Source organism: Panicum virgatum, chromosome 2K (genome assembly GCF_016808335.1).
Source record: "Panicum virgatum strain AP13 chromosome 2K, P.virgatum_v5, whole genome shotgun sequence".
NCBI lineage: Eukaryota > Viridiplantae > Streptophyta > Magnoliopsida > Poales > Poaceae > Panicum > Panicum virgatum.
Genome location: NC_053137.1, coordinates 65,243,553 through 65,255,411, shown reverse-complemented (window position 1 = coordinate 65,255,411; position 11,859 = coordinate 65,243,553). Strand labels below are relative to the sequence as shown.

General features: G+C 47.1%; 1 protein-coding gene and 1 pseudogene across 1 annotated transcript; one reads left to right on the top strand and one right to left on the bottom strand.

The window, feature by feature from the left end:
- Positions 1-52: 52 nt before the first annotated feature.
- LOC120694619 (probable transcription factor At3g04930) lies at positions 53-1,679 on the bottom strand. Its single transcript, XM_039977801.1, has one exon. It carries the CDS (start codon positions 1,512-1,514, stop codon positions 408-410), a length of 1,107 nt encoding a protein of 368 aa, XP_039833735.1. The 5' UTR covers positions 1,515-1,679; the 3' UTR covers positions 53-407.
- An 821-nt stretch (positions 1,680-2,500) lies between these two features.
- Positions 2,501-4,230, top strand: LOC120696239 (annotated as a pseudogene).
- Positions 4,231-11,859: the final 7,629 nt, after the last annotated feature.

Genomic DNA, 11,859 nt, shown 5'->3' with positions numbered 1-11,859 from the left:
ACAACTTCATGATAACACACACAACAAAACAGAATAAGAAGCCAAGACAAAATAGCAATAATCTGTAATCTTAATAAATTAATTGCAAAAATTCATCTTTCTATAGGGTACTTGCTGTCCACTCAAAGCATACCACTACCTCAGAAACAGAGGAAAATGAACCTATCAAAATACCAGAAATGGATATCACATGAACAATTAGAACCATAAATAAACTATGGACCTATCAAAAAAATACCAGAAATGGCAGCTAATATCACATGAACAATTAGAACCATAAATAAACTAGTTCCAACCCAGTTAACAATATTCTTTTATGGACGTAAAATATGCAAAAATACCTAAGCATCTACACTAAGAATCATAGCAAGAATCCTAAAACGAAAGAGATCTCATCTTAGCATGGATCAAGTCCCGGGGGTTGAGGACTTGAGCTCCTCAAGCGTTGCCTTCGCCTGATCCTGCAGCAGCTCAATCCTCTTCAAGTACACCTCTAGCTCCAAAATCCGCTGCTTCCTCCATTTCTCCCCTTCCATAGGTAAACCAAGTGGCGGCTCCGATAGTTTTGCACCGAAGGGATTAGTTCCGACATTTATCACTGCACGCATCATCTCCTTAAGTAGAGGAGTCAGGCAACTCTTCTCCGCATCCGAAACACCTGATTGAGGTGACATGACTGGCAACCTGAGAGGCTCTGAGCCATCCATGGTCACCGTCACTGGCATTGGATTCTGCGGTAGTGCTGGGAGGGAGTCTTCCATCTTGACAGGCACTGACACAGGCTGCAATTGCACTGGCTGAGGGGGCTGCACCATGCTGGTGGCAGGGGCGTTGCCAGCGGGTGCAGCGAAATCCGTCGCGCGCCTGCGGCGTCGCTGTCGGCCCGAGGACGGGGACTTGACTTCCCCGTTGGGGCTTGTGTTCACCGCGGCGTCTTCATCGTCAGAGTCAGCCGAGGGATCTCGGCCGTGTTTATTTGTGGGGCGCCAGATGTTGCGCGCGATCTCAAAGATGGCCTGCTCGTGCGGGGAGCGGAAGGAGAAGGTGGCGCCGGACTCGCGGAGGCGGGAGACGCAATTGCGGTACTTGCGCTTGAGGCGGCGGAGCTTCTCGACGAGCTGGCTCTTGGAGAAGTCGAGCTGCAGGCGGCGGTGCATGTCCTCGTAGAAAGGGTCGGTGTCGTACTGGTGCGACGCGAACGCCGTGCCGCGCGCGGCGGTGAACTCGGCGAAGCCGCGGAGGATCACGATCTCGTCCTCCTCGGTCCAGAGGCGCTGGAACAGGGGCCGCCGCTCCCCGCCGTTGCCGGAGGTGACCGGGCCGCCGCCGCTCCCGCCGGCCGGGACCGCGTGGGGCAGGCCGGTGGCGGAGGAGGCGGTGGGGTTGGGGAGGCTTGGGTCGGTGGGGTCGAGGAGGTGAGCGCCGGCGAAGTCGGCGTCTTCAGAATCGCCGCCGCCCACGTCGGGGAATGAGATGCCGGCGGCAGCCGACGGGTCGTCGCCGGTGGGAGGCATTGGATCGAAGATGGGATTTGGAAGCGATTAGGGCTCCGGTTGCGGGATTTGGGGGAATTCAGATCGGCGGGGGTTTGGATTAGCTCGGGGTTCCCCATTTTGGGGGTGGTCGCAACTCGCAAATCTCTCTCTCATCACAGTTCCGCGCTTGGAGCTGTTACGTCTTCATCCCTTCATATTTTTTGTTATTTCATGTTTACCCTTCTGAAGCTCCAACTTGCAAAAGGTCAACCCCTTTCCCCATTATTATCGACACACACACATACACACGAGGCCCAATAACAAAATTGTGTTCCTACTTTGCAATATGGTTAGAACAGTTGACATTTCCTACTTTCTTTGTTTTCCTTCAGCCATATTAATTGTGTAGCGAAGAAAGTAGCTTAACAGCTTAGATAAGGATTACACCATCATATACAGCCGCCCAACATATATGTGGGTGACAGAGCAATAAATCAATGGCATTCATCGACAAGAGGTTAACAGGAGGCAAGCTCAGGCATCTTTTGCTACACACATAGCATCTGAATTCTGAATATTTGACATCTTCCATTTCATATGTTTTAACTTTACACAAGATTTCCAGGTTGGGGTGAGACATTGCTTTTATGAGCTGAATCTTACATAAAAATCACTCTATTATATTTTTGAACTAAACAATAAGTTTTGTAAAAAAAACTTTGAATGAAAATGTTGGGTTTAAAAGTAATAATATCCCTGCTGCTGGTCCTGGAAAAAATAAGTTGACCTTTTCTACCAACCCAGGCCATTGGCCCTGCTAAAAACTAAACAATCAGCTTTGTTTCTTGTTTCCAACATGCAATCCGGCATGGCCCTGCTAAAAGCCCATCACCACGTGCCACGATCGGCCCAGGCCCATTCTCCACTCCCTAAACCCTAAACCCTCTCTTTCCCCTCGCTACCTCGAGACAACAGAAGGTAGGTCTACTCCAAATTCCCCAATCCCCATCCCGCCGGCCGCCGCCATGTCGTCCACTCCGGTGGCCATCGCGTCCCCTGCCTCCGAGCAAGCCAAGTCCAAGAAGAAGAAGCACAAGTCGAAGGACGCCGCCGCAGCCGCCACTGACCCGCCATCGCTCGCCGAGGCCGAGGAGAAGACCGATGGCTACCTAATCAAGCCCCAGTCCCTGGTGCCGTCCCTCGACACCTCCACCTGGCCGCTCCTCCTCAAGAAATACGACCGCCTCAACGTCCGCACAGGCCACTACACCCCGCTCCCCTCCGGCCACTCGCCGCTGAAGCGCCCCCTCGCCGAGCACCTACGCTACGGCGTCATCAACCTCGACAACCCGTCCAACCCGTCCTCCCACGAGGTGGTGGCCTGGATCAAGCGCCTCATCCGCGCCGAGAAGACCGGACACAGCGGCACGCTCGACACCAAGGTCACCGGCAACCTCATCGTCTGTGTCAACCACGCCACGCGCCTCGTCAAGTCGCAGCAGGGCGCCGGGAAGGAGTACGTCTGCGTCACGCGCTTCCACGCCGCCGTGCCCGACACGGCCCGCGTTGCGCGCGCGCTCGAGGAGCTCACGGGCGCCGTCTTCCAGCGCCCGCCGCTCATCTCCGCGGTCAAGCGCCAGCTCAGGGTGTGGACCATCTACGAGAGAAAGCTCCTAGAGCATAACCCCGAGCGCCACCTCGCGGTGTTCTGGATCTCCTGCGAGGCAGGCACCTATGTCCGGACTCTCTGTGTGCACCTTGGCCTCCTCCTTGGCGTAGGCGTGCATATGCAGGAGCTGCGCCGTGTCCGGTCGGGTATCCTGGGGGAGCATGACAACATGGTGACCATGCACGATGTCATGGACGCGATGTGGTCGCTTGACAACTACAAGGACGAGACCTACTTGAGGCGCGTCGTCATGCCACTCGAGGTGCTGCTTACTAGCTACAAGAGGCTTGTTGTGAAGGACTCTGCTGTGAATGCTATCTGCTATGGTGCTAAGCTTATGATCTCTGGGTTGCTCCGGTTTGAGAATGATATTGAGACTGGAGAGGAGGTTGTTCCGATGACTACAAAGGGCGAGGCGATTGCTATAGGTATTGCTGAGATGACCACCGCCGTCATGGCGACTTGCGACCATGGCGCAGTCGCAAAGATCAAGAGGGTTGTGATGGACAGAGACACATACCCAAGGAAATGGGGGCTTGGCCCAGTGGCTCTCAAGAAGAAAAAGCTGATCGCTGAGAGACTCCTTGATAAGCACGGGAAGCCAAACGAGAAGACCACAGCTGAGTGGCTTCGGAATGTGGTGCTTCCCACTGGTGGTGATGTATCGATTGCCAGCATTGCAGCTTCTCCTAAACCAGAGAAGGTGAAGGTAGAACAGGATGATGTGGGCGGTGAAGAGGTCAAGGAGAAGAAGAAGAGGAAGAAGGGTGATGAAACCGATGATGCTGATGCTTCTGTTCCTGTTAAGAAGATCAAAACTGAGGAAGCTGCTGAGACAGTGGAAGGGGAAAAGAGTGAGAAGAAGAAGAAAAAGAAAGATAAGGCTGAGTCAGGATTGGCGGAAGTGAAGGAGGAGAAGGCTGATGTGGCTGACGGCAAGGATGGAAGCGAAAAGAAGAAGAAGAAGGAAGGAAGGAAGGAAGTGATGCCGCGGATCCAGAGACTGCTCAAACTGGAGATGGTGCAGAAGCTGAGAAGAGCGAGAAGAAAAAGAAGAAGAGTCGAGAAACAGAGGAGACGCAGTAGGTACAACTATAATTTATAATGGCTAGTTGTCTACTGTTTTGTAGTTGCAGGGGAGCGGTGGCAATGTTTTCATTGGAACTCTTTGCACAACGATGGTTGTATTGTTGTGTCTGTCATCGTACAGAAAATGCAATGAGGTTTGCTCTCATTCCAGCTTAGTGGTCCATCAGGTCGATAGCTTTTGAGCTTGCCAAACTGCGATGACTCTGCTGTGTTAAAGAGCTCAAGTGGCAGTTCTTAGTCATATTGTTGCATTTTGACATTTACTCCCCCACTAGGAGTTTGCTCTGAGTAGCAGTCTATCATTAGGATTGTCATTGTCATTTTGACATTTACTGTTGGCATTGTCACTGGCTAGGAGTCGTAGTATGCTTCTAATGTGCCAGTGCTTTGAATGATATGAGAACTTGGATCTCTATCCTATATTGTTGTACATGCAAAATCACTGGCCTAGAAAATCATAGATCAGGGATGTGAGAACCGCCCAATTTGCACTCGGTTTAAGTGAAATTATTGATTAATCTATTAAGATAAGAGTTAACACGTGTCCGTCTCTCGACATGTCACGTGTTAATCCACATTTTAGAGATGCTTAATCAATACAATTCACCTAAAACGACCGCAAATCCGGTAGTCCCGATATGTGTTTGACACATGCCCAGGATTAAGCACACGTACCATTATACAAGCAAGTACATTGCCGATGATCCACAAAGAGCAGTTTTACACATTTAATATTACAAGTTCGATATAGGAGGGTTCAGCTAACTTCCAATACAAGCCTTGGGCTCACGAAAATCAAATTAAACCGGAACTTAGAATTTATTATACTTACATGCTCTCACGGAGATAAACTACGCAGCAGATAAATCGATAAAAGCGTAACAAAGCAATGGCGTCTTGCTCAAGGGCACCATTACGGCCACAACGATCGACAACTTCTGGCTCACCTGCAACTAGGTTTAGAAGCAACCTGAGTACAAAAGATACTCGCAAGACTTACGCGATTAAATAAATAAGGATCATGCAAAGGCTCAAGTAAAAGCTTTAAGGTTAATTAATTATTGCATAAGCACGAGCTCCCTAGACTAACACCTAGCAAAATTGATTAATGTTCCCCGAACCCCCATTAAATTTTAGTGGAATATACTAAGAATAACATATTTACTTCCGAGATGCCAAAATCCATTCCAACATGACCGCAACTCTACGAGGAGTTCATGGGATAAAGAGCGTGCTCATAACCGAGAGCGCGTCAATTCGAATTGACTATAACCTTGTAAGGGTGTACTACTTTACCCACACGACGCAAGGACCATGCGGCTCACCCAACCCGCTAAAGTTGGATAAGGGGGTACTCGCGTCAACCGTTCCCAACAAGGCTCGATCATTGAAATTTTCACACCTAGCTTACGTGTAGAGACTTAATTTCCACCGGGGACATCTCTAAACATTCCTACTCACATAGGTCCACCCGGGGACACCTCTAAACCTCTATGCATAGTCCTTAGCCACGTATCTAGGACTGTACATCAATGATCAAGTCAAAGAAGGTAATTGGCTCCTCCGTACCATTATTTGGATATGTGGTAGCACGGAAAGTTGCTCAAAACTAACATCATCCACGGACGGTCCTTAATCGGTCCAAGCGGACTATGCCCATGTGACTTCATTCTCTAGACCCTACCATTCCGCTCGAACCTCGATACTACCAGACCTGACGACCAGGCCGAACCAGTGCGATCAAGGATAACCGGTAAATGTGATCCTCCAAATTATTCCTGTCTAGCGAGCAATATAAATATTCTAAGTAGGGCTAAGCATTTAGTCAGGTTAAGTAATTAACTAACTAACTAGTGCCAAGAACAAGGATAACAAATCAAGAAAGGATAATGCACGCAGATAGGTACAAGAATGCAATACATACATACTATATATAACCCAACATTACCTGGTGAGATAACTAATTAAATTAGGTTAAATAGGAGCAAGGATTCATACTTAGCTGCTTTCTTTGGTTAGCTTCGGGCTCGACCACGAACTGGACTCTGGATTCAGGCTCAACGGTCTCGGTGGGCTCCACAGGTTCGACCTCCGACGATTCAGTCACTATAATGCATGAATGAAATGCCAGAATTAGCATGATGCCATGATTGTGCAAGAAATGCTATGCATTAAATGAGATGCATGCATTAGCATGATGCTATGCTTATGCACGAGTGATATGGCATGAACAAAGAATGTCACAATGCGATGATGCACAAACGTAACACACGCGATGACAACGATCCCTCAACGCGAACGAAGAAGCTAGAGCAAGAACCAAGAAATGAACTTACACAACAAGCATAAATCACAAATTAAATCGAGCATGTAGATGACATTACAAGGAACTCATGGAAATTGGATTTGCAGCAAAAGGATTTTTCTAGAATTAAACATAAATATGTCAATTTTCGGCTACTCTAAACAAGATAAAACAGAAAAGTCATGCAAACTTTACTAAACAAATTCAAGAAAATTATCATAGATACTAGGCATGAAAACAAAGTTAACAAAACTAGTTTCACCATTTTGTCACTTTCCAGCAAAAAGTTATGCAATAAACCACATTTTGGACAGCAAGCAAGAAATCGAGATAAAACCCTAACAAACAGCAAGGAAACATATGAGAAAGTTGCACCACTGGAAATTACACTTCATGAGGAGTCTACCAAAATTTGGTTTGATATTTTTTGAGCAATACTCAAATAACTAAGCATTAAAATCACTTTTCAAAGATAAAACTATAGATAAATCTACAACGAGATAACATGTAAAACAACATTTTTCCTAAGTATATCTCAGCGATACGAACGCAACAAAACAAGTTTTGTATTTTTCGGAGCTATACACGAATTTCTACGCATTTTGCAAGATTGCTGCTCAATAAAACTCGTCGAAAACGCTAGGTGCACTTGGGGTCGCCCAGCCCAGGGACTGACAACGGACCCCACGGGTCAGCGGCCCACCCAGTATGGGTCAAAGCGAGGCCGGGCCTTGACCGCGGCGTGGGCGCGGCCACGGCGCGCGCGTCGCGCGGTGCTCGCGCGCACGCGCGCGGCCACGGCGGCCTGCGGCGGCGGGCGCAAGGCGGCGCAGCGAGGCAGGGCAGAGCGGGGAAGGGAAAGCGTCCACGGGGTGGAGGGAACGGCTGTGAGCCTCACCGGCGGTGGCGCAGGCGAGGAGCGTCGACGGACGGGCGGCGCGGCGGTGTTGGGCAGCGGCGGACGGAGGGCGACGCCGGCAGCCCTGCATGGCAAGGGAGGGGGCCGGGTAAGAAAGGGAAACGAAGGATGAGGATGTGAGGAAGCTCCTCATGCGAGGAATCGAGGCGGCGCTCACCGGAGACGACGAATCACGGCGGCGACCGAGCTCCAGGCGGCGGCAATGGAGGGCTAGGGTTTGGGGAAGTGGAAAGAAGGTGTCGGGCGTGGATAAGGAGAGGGCGAGGGGGCGGACTCGGTGCAGATAAGGATGCACGCGGAACTAGGATGGCCAGCGCGTGGCGCGAGGATGGCCGGCGGCGGTGACGCGTGCGGCGCGCCAAGCAGAACAGAGAGAGGAGGAGATGGGGGAATATTTTTTTATTTTTAACCTATTTTTCAATTTTATTTTAAAAATAGCTCACCCAGATATATATTTGCATATCTAACCCTTTTGGTCGCGCCGGTCTGCGTGGCATGACAAAAACACGCTGTCGCGCCACATGCATTGGAGTGACAAGATGTGCCACGTTGGTGCGCTTCGGAGCGCTCGGAAGGGGTCTGCCAGCTCATATTCCACGTATCAACATTGTCATGCCACTCCCACCGGCATGACAGTATAGCCTTGTCACGCCACCCCCGCTGGCGTGACAAGGTCTGACTTTAGAAAAATTATATCTTTTTCATACAAACTCAGATGGAGATGGTTTTTATAAAAAAAATTGTAGCTCTCAACGAGATCTACAACTTTGTAGTTTTGAGTTTTTTAATTTGAAGTCTTTAAGATGGTTAAATAATTGATTTAAATTTTTGACAGCATATTAAGCACTTTACCTCTATCGGACCATCTCTAACTTGACATGTTTATCATGGTTCTACAAATTAAGTTCTATATAATATTTGATATATGAAATAATATGGACTAAATAATAATAGTTCCATAAGAGATACAATGAGAAATCAAACTATATCAACATTGAGTACGGAATATAATGCAACACTCTAGGTATTACTAATTATAGCTTTAACTTGTGAGTTGGTCCATGCTAATAGCGTGGCTAGTTTTGCTACGTTTTGTTTTTTTATTATAAATACTTTGTTGTAGCAGGCTATTTTGTTTGTTCCCCTAGAGTTTGTTCTTCAACCACTATACATCACTAAGTCTTATTATACATATTTTCACATTGCCTATCAAATTACGTGCATATACATTATATCTATTTTGTACAAATCAACTCCAAAGTTACATGTGCATATGTACAACCGTTTTGCCACCACCACCTGTATGGAGACTTCTCTACTACCGTTGTGCCGAATTTCTTGCGGTCCCTGACATTGTTGGAAGCCCATATACAAATAAGCATATAAAACAATAAATAATTGTGTCATTCTTTTGCATCCATATATTATGTTGTTTTGACCCCATCATAATGCCCCATCATTTTACTTCCATCTATCAGGATCAACCTGTTTTGATCCCCATTAGACGTGTCATACGGCGTAGTCTTGATTGGGTGGGAAAGTCTGATGAATTTTTGTATTCGGCATGGATTCTATAATTATATTCTAATTTTTTTAATTTTTTAATTATGAAATTAGATATTTTTCAATTGTATATGATATGGCCTCTTGAGTCAACTTAGATCATTAGTTCTTCATAAAATCCAATTGTGTAAATCCTTCTCCTTTTTAGATTAATGTATAAATTTCTAGACCATCTCGACGAACGTGGTGGTTCTCTTTTTTTCTATAACAACACTTGCTTAAATAGAAGCAAGGATTCATGCTTAGCTGCTTTCTTTGGTTAGCTTCGGGCTCGACCACGAACTGGACTCCGGGTTCAGGCTCAACGGTCTCGGTGGGCTCCACAGGTTCGACCTCCGACGATTCAGTCACTATAATGCATGAATGAAATGCCAGAATTAGCATGATGCCATGATTGTGCAAGAAATGCTATGCATTAAATGAGATGCATGCATTAGCATGATGCTATGCTTATGCACGAGTGATATGGCATGAACAAAGAATGTCACAATGCGATGATGCACAAACGTAACACACGCGATGACAACGATCCCTCAACGCGAACGAAGAAGCTAGAGCAAGAACCAAGAAATGAACTTACACAACAAGCATAAATCACAAATTAAATCGAGCATGTAGATGCAATTACAAGGAACTCATGGAAATTGGATTTGCAGCAAAAGGATTTTTCTAGAATTAAGCATAAATATGTCAATTTTCGGCTACTCTAAACAAGATAAAACAGAAAAGGCATGCAAACTTTACTAAACAAATTCATGAAAATTATCATAGATACTAGGCATGAAAACAAAGTTAACAAAACTAGTTTCACCATTTTGTCACTTTCCAGCAAAAAGTTATGCAATAAACCACATTTTGGACAGCAAGCAAGAAATCGAGATAAAACCCTAACAAACAGCAAGGAAACATATGAGAAAGTTGCACCACTGGAAATTACACTTCATGAGGAGTCTACCAAAATTTGGTTTGATATTTTTTGAGCAATACTCAAATAACTAAGCATTAAAATCACTTTTGCAAGATAAAACTATATATAAATCTACAACGATATAACATGTAAAACAACATTTTTCCTAAGTAGATCTCAGCGATACGAATGCAACAAAATAAGTTTCATATTTTTCGGAGCAATACACGAATTTCTACAAATTTTGCAAGATTGCTGCTCAATAAAACTCGTCGAAAACGCTAGGTGCACCCGGGGTCGCCCAGCCCAGGGGCTGACAACGGACCCCACGGGTCAGCGGCCCACCCAGGACGGGTCAAAGCGAGGCCGGGCCTTGACCGTGGCGTGGGCGCGGCCACGGCGCACGCGTCGCGCGGTGCTCGCGCGCACGCGCGCGGCCACGGCGGCCTGCGGCGGCGGGCGCAAGGCGGCGCAGCGAGGCAGGGCTAGAGCGGGGAAGGGAAGGCGTCCACGGGGTGGAGGGAACGGCGGTGAGCCTCACCGGCGGCGGCGCAGGCGAGGAGCGTCGACGGACGTGCGGCGCGGCGGCGTTGGGCAGCGGCGGACGGAGGGCGACGCCGGCAGCCCTGCACGGCAAGGGAGGGGGCCGGGTAAGAAAGGGAAACGAAGGATGAGGACGTGAGGAAGCTCCTCATGCGAGGAATCGAGGCGGCGCTCACCGGAGACGACGAATCACGGCGGCGACCGAGCTCCAGGCGGCGGCAATGGAGGGCTAGGGTTTGGGGAAGTGGAAAGAAGGTGTCGGGCGTGGATAAGGAGAGGGCGAGGGGCGGACTCGGTGCAGATAAGGATGCATGCGGAACGAGGATGGCCGGCGCGTGGCGCGAGGATGGCCAGCGGCGGTGACGCGTGCGGCGCGCCAAGCAGAACAGAGAGAGGAGGAGATGGGGGAATATTTTTTTTTATTTTTAACCTATTTTTCAATTTTATTTTAAAAATAACTCACTCATATATATATTTGCATATCTAACCCTTTTGGTCGCGCCGGTCTGCGTGGCGTGACAAAAACACGCTGTCGCGCCACATGCATTGGAGTGACAAGATGTGCCACGTTGGTACGCTTCGGAGCGCTCGGAAGGGGTCTGCCAGCTCATATTCCACGTATCAACCTTGTCACGCCACTCCCACCGGCGTGACAGTATAGCCTTGTCACGCCACCCCCGCTGGCGTGACAAGGTCTGACTTTAGAAAAATTATATCTTTTTCATACGAACTCAGATGGAGATGGTTTTTATACAAAAATTGTAGCTCTCAACGAGATCTACAACTTTGTAGTTTTGAGTTTTTTTTATTTGAAGTCATTAAGATGGTTAAATAATTGATTTATACTTTTGACAGCATATTAAGCACTTTACCTCTATCGGACCATCTTTAACTTGACATGTTTATCATGGTTCTACAAATTAAGTTCTATATAATGTTTGATATATGAAATAATATGAACTAAATAATAATAGTTCGATAAGAGATACAATGAGAAATCAAACTATATCAACATTGAGTACGGAATATAATGCAACACTCTAGGTATTATTAATTATAGCTTTAACTTGTGAGTTGGTCCATGCTAATAGCGTGGCTAGTTTTGCTACGTTTTGTTTTTTTATTATAAATACTTTGTTGTAGCAGGCTATTTTGTTTGTTATCCTAGAGTTTGTTCTTCAACCACTATACATCACTAAGTCTTATTATATATATTTTCACATTGCCTATCAAATTACATGCATATACATTATATCTATTTTGTACAAATCAACTCCAAAGTTATATGTGCATATGTACAACCGTTTTGCCACCACCACTTGTATGGAGACTTCTCTACTACCATTGTGCCGAATTTCTTGCGGTCCCTGACGTTGTTGGAAGCCCATA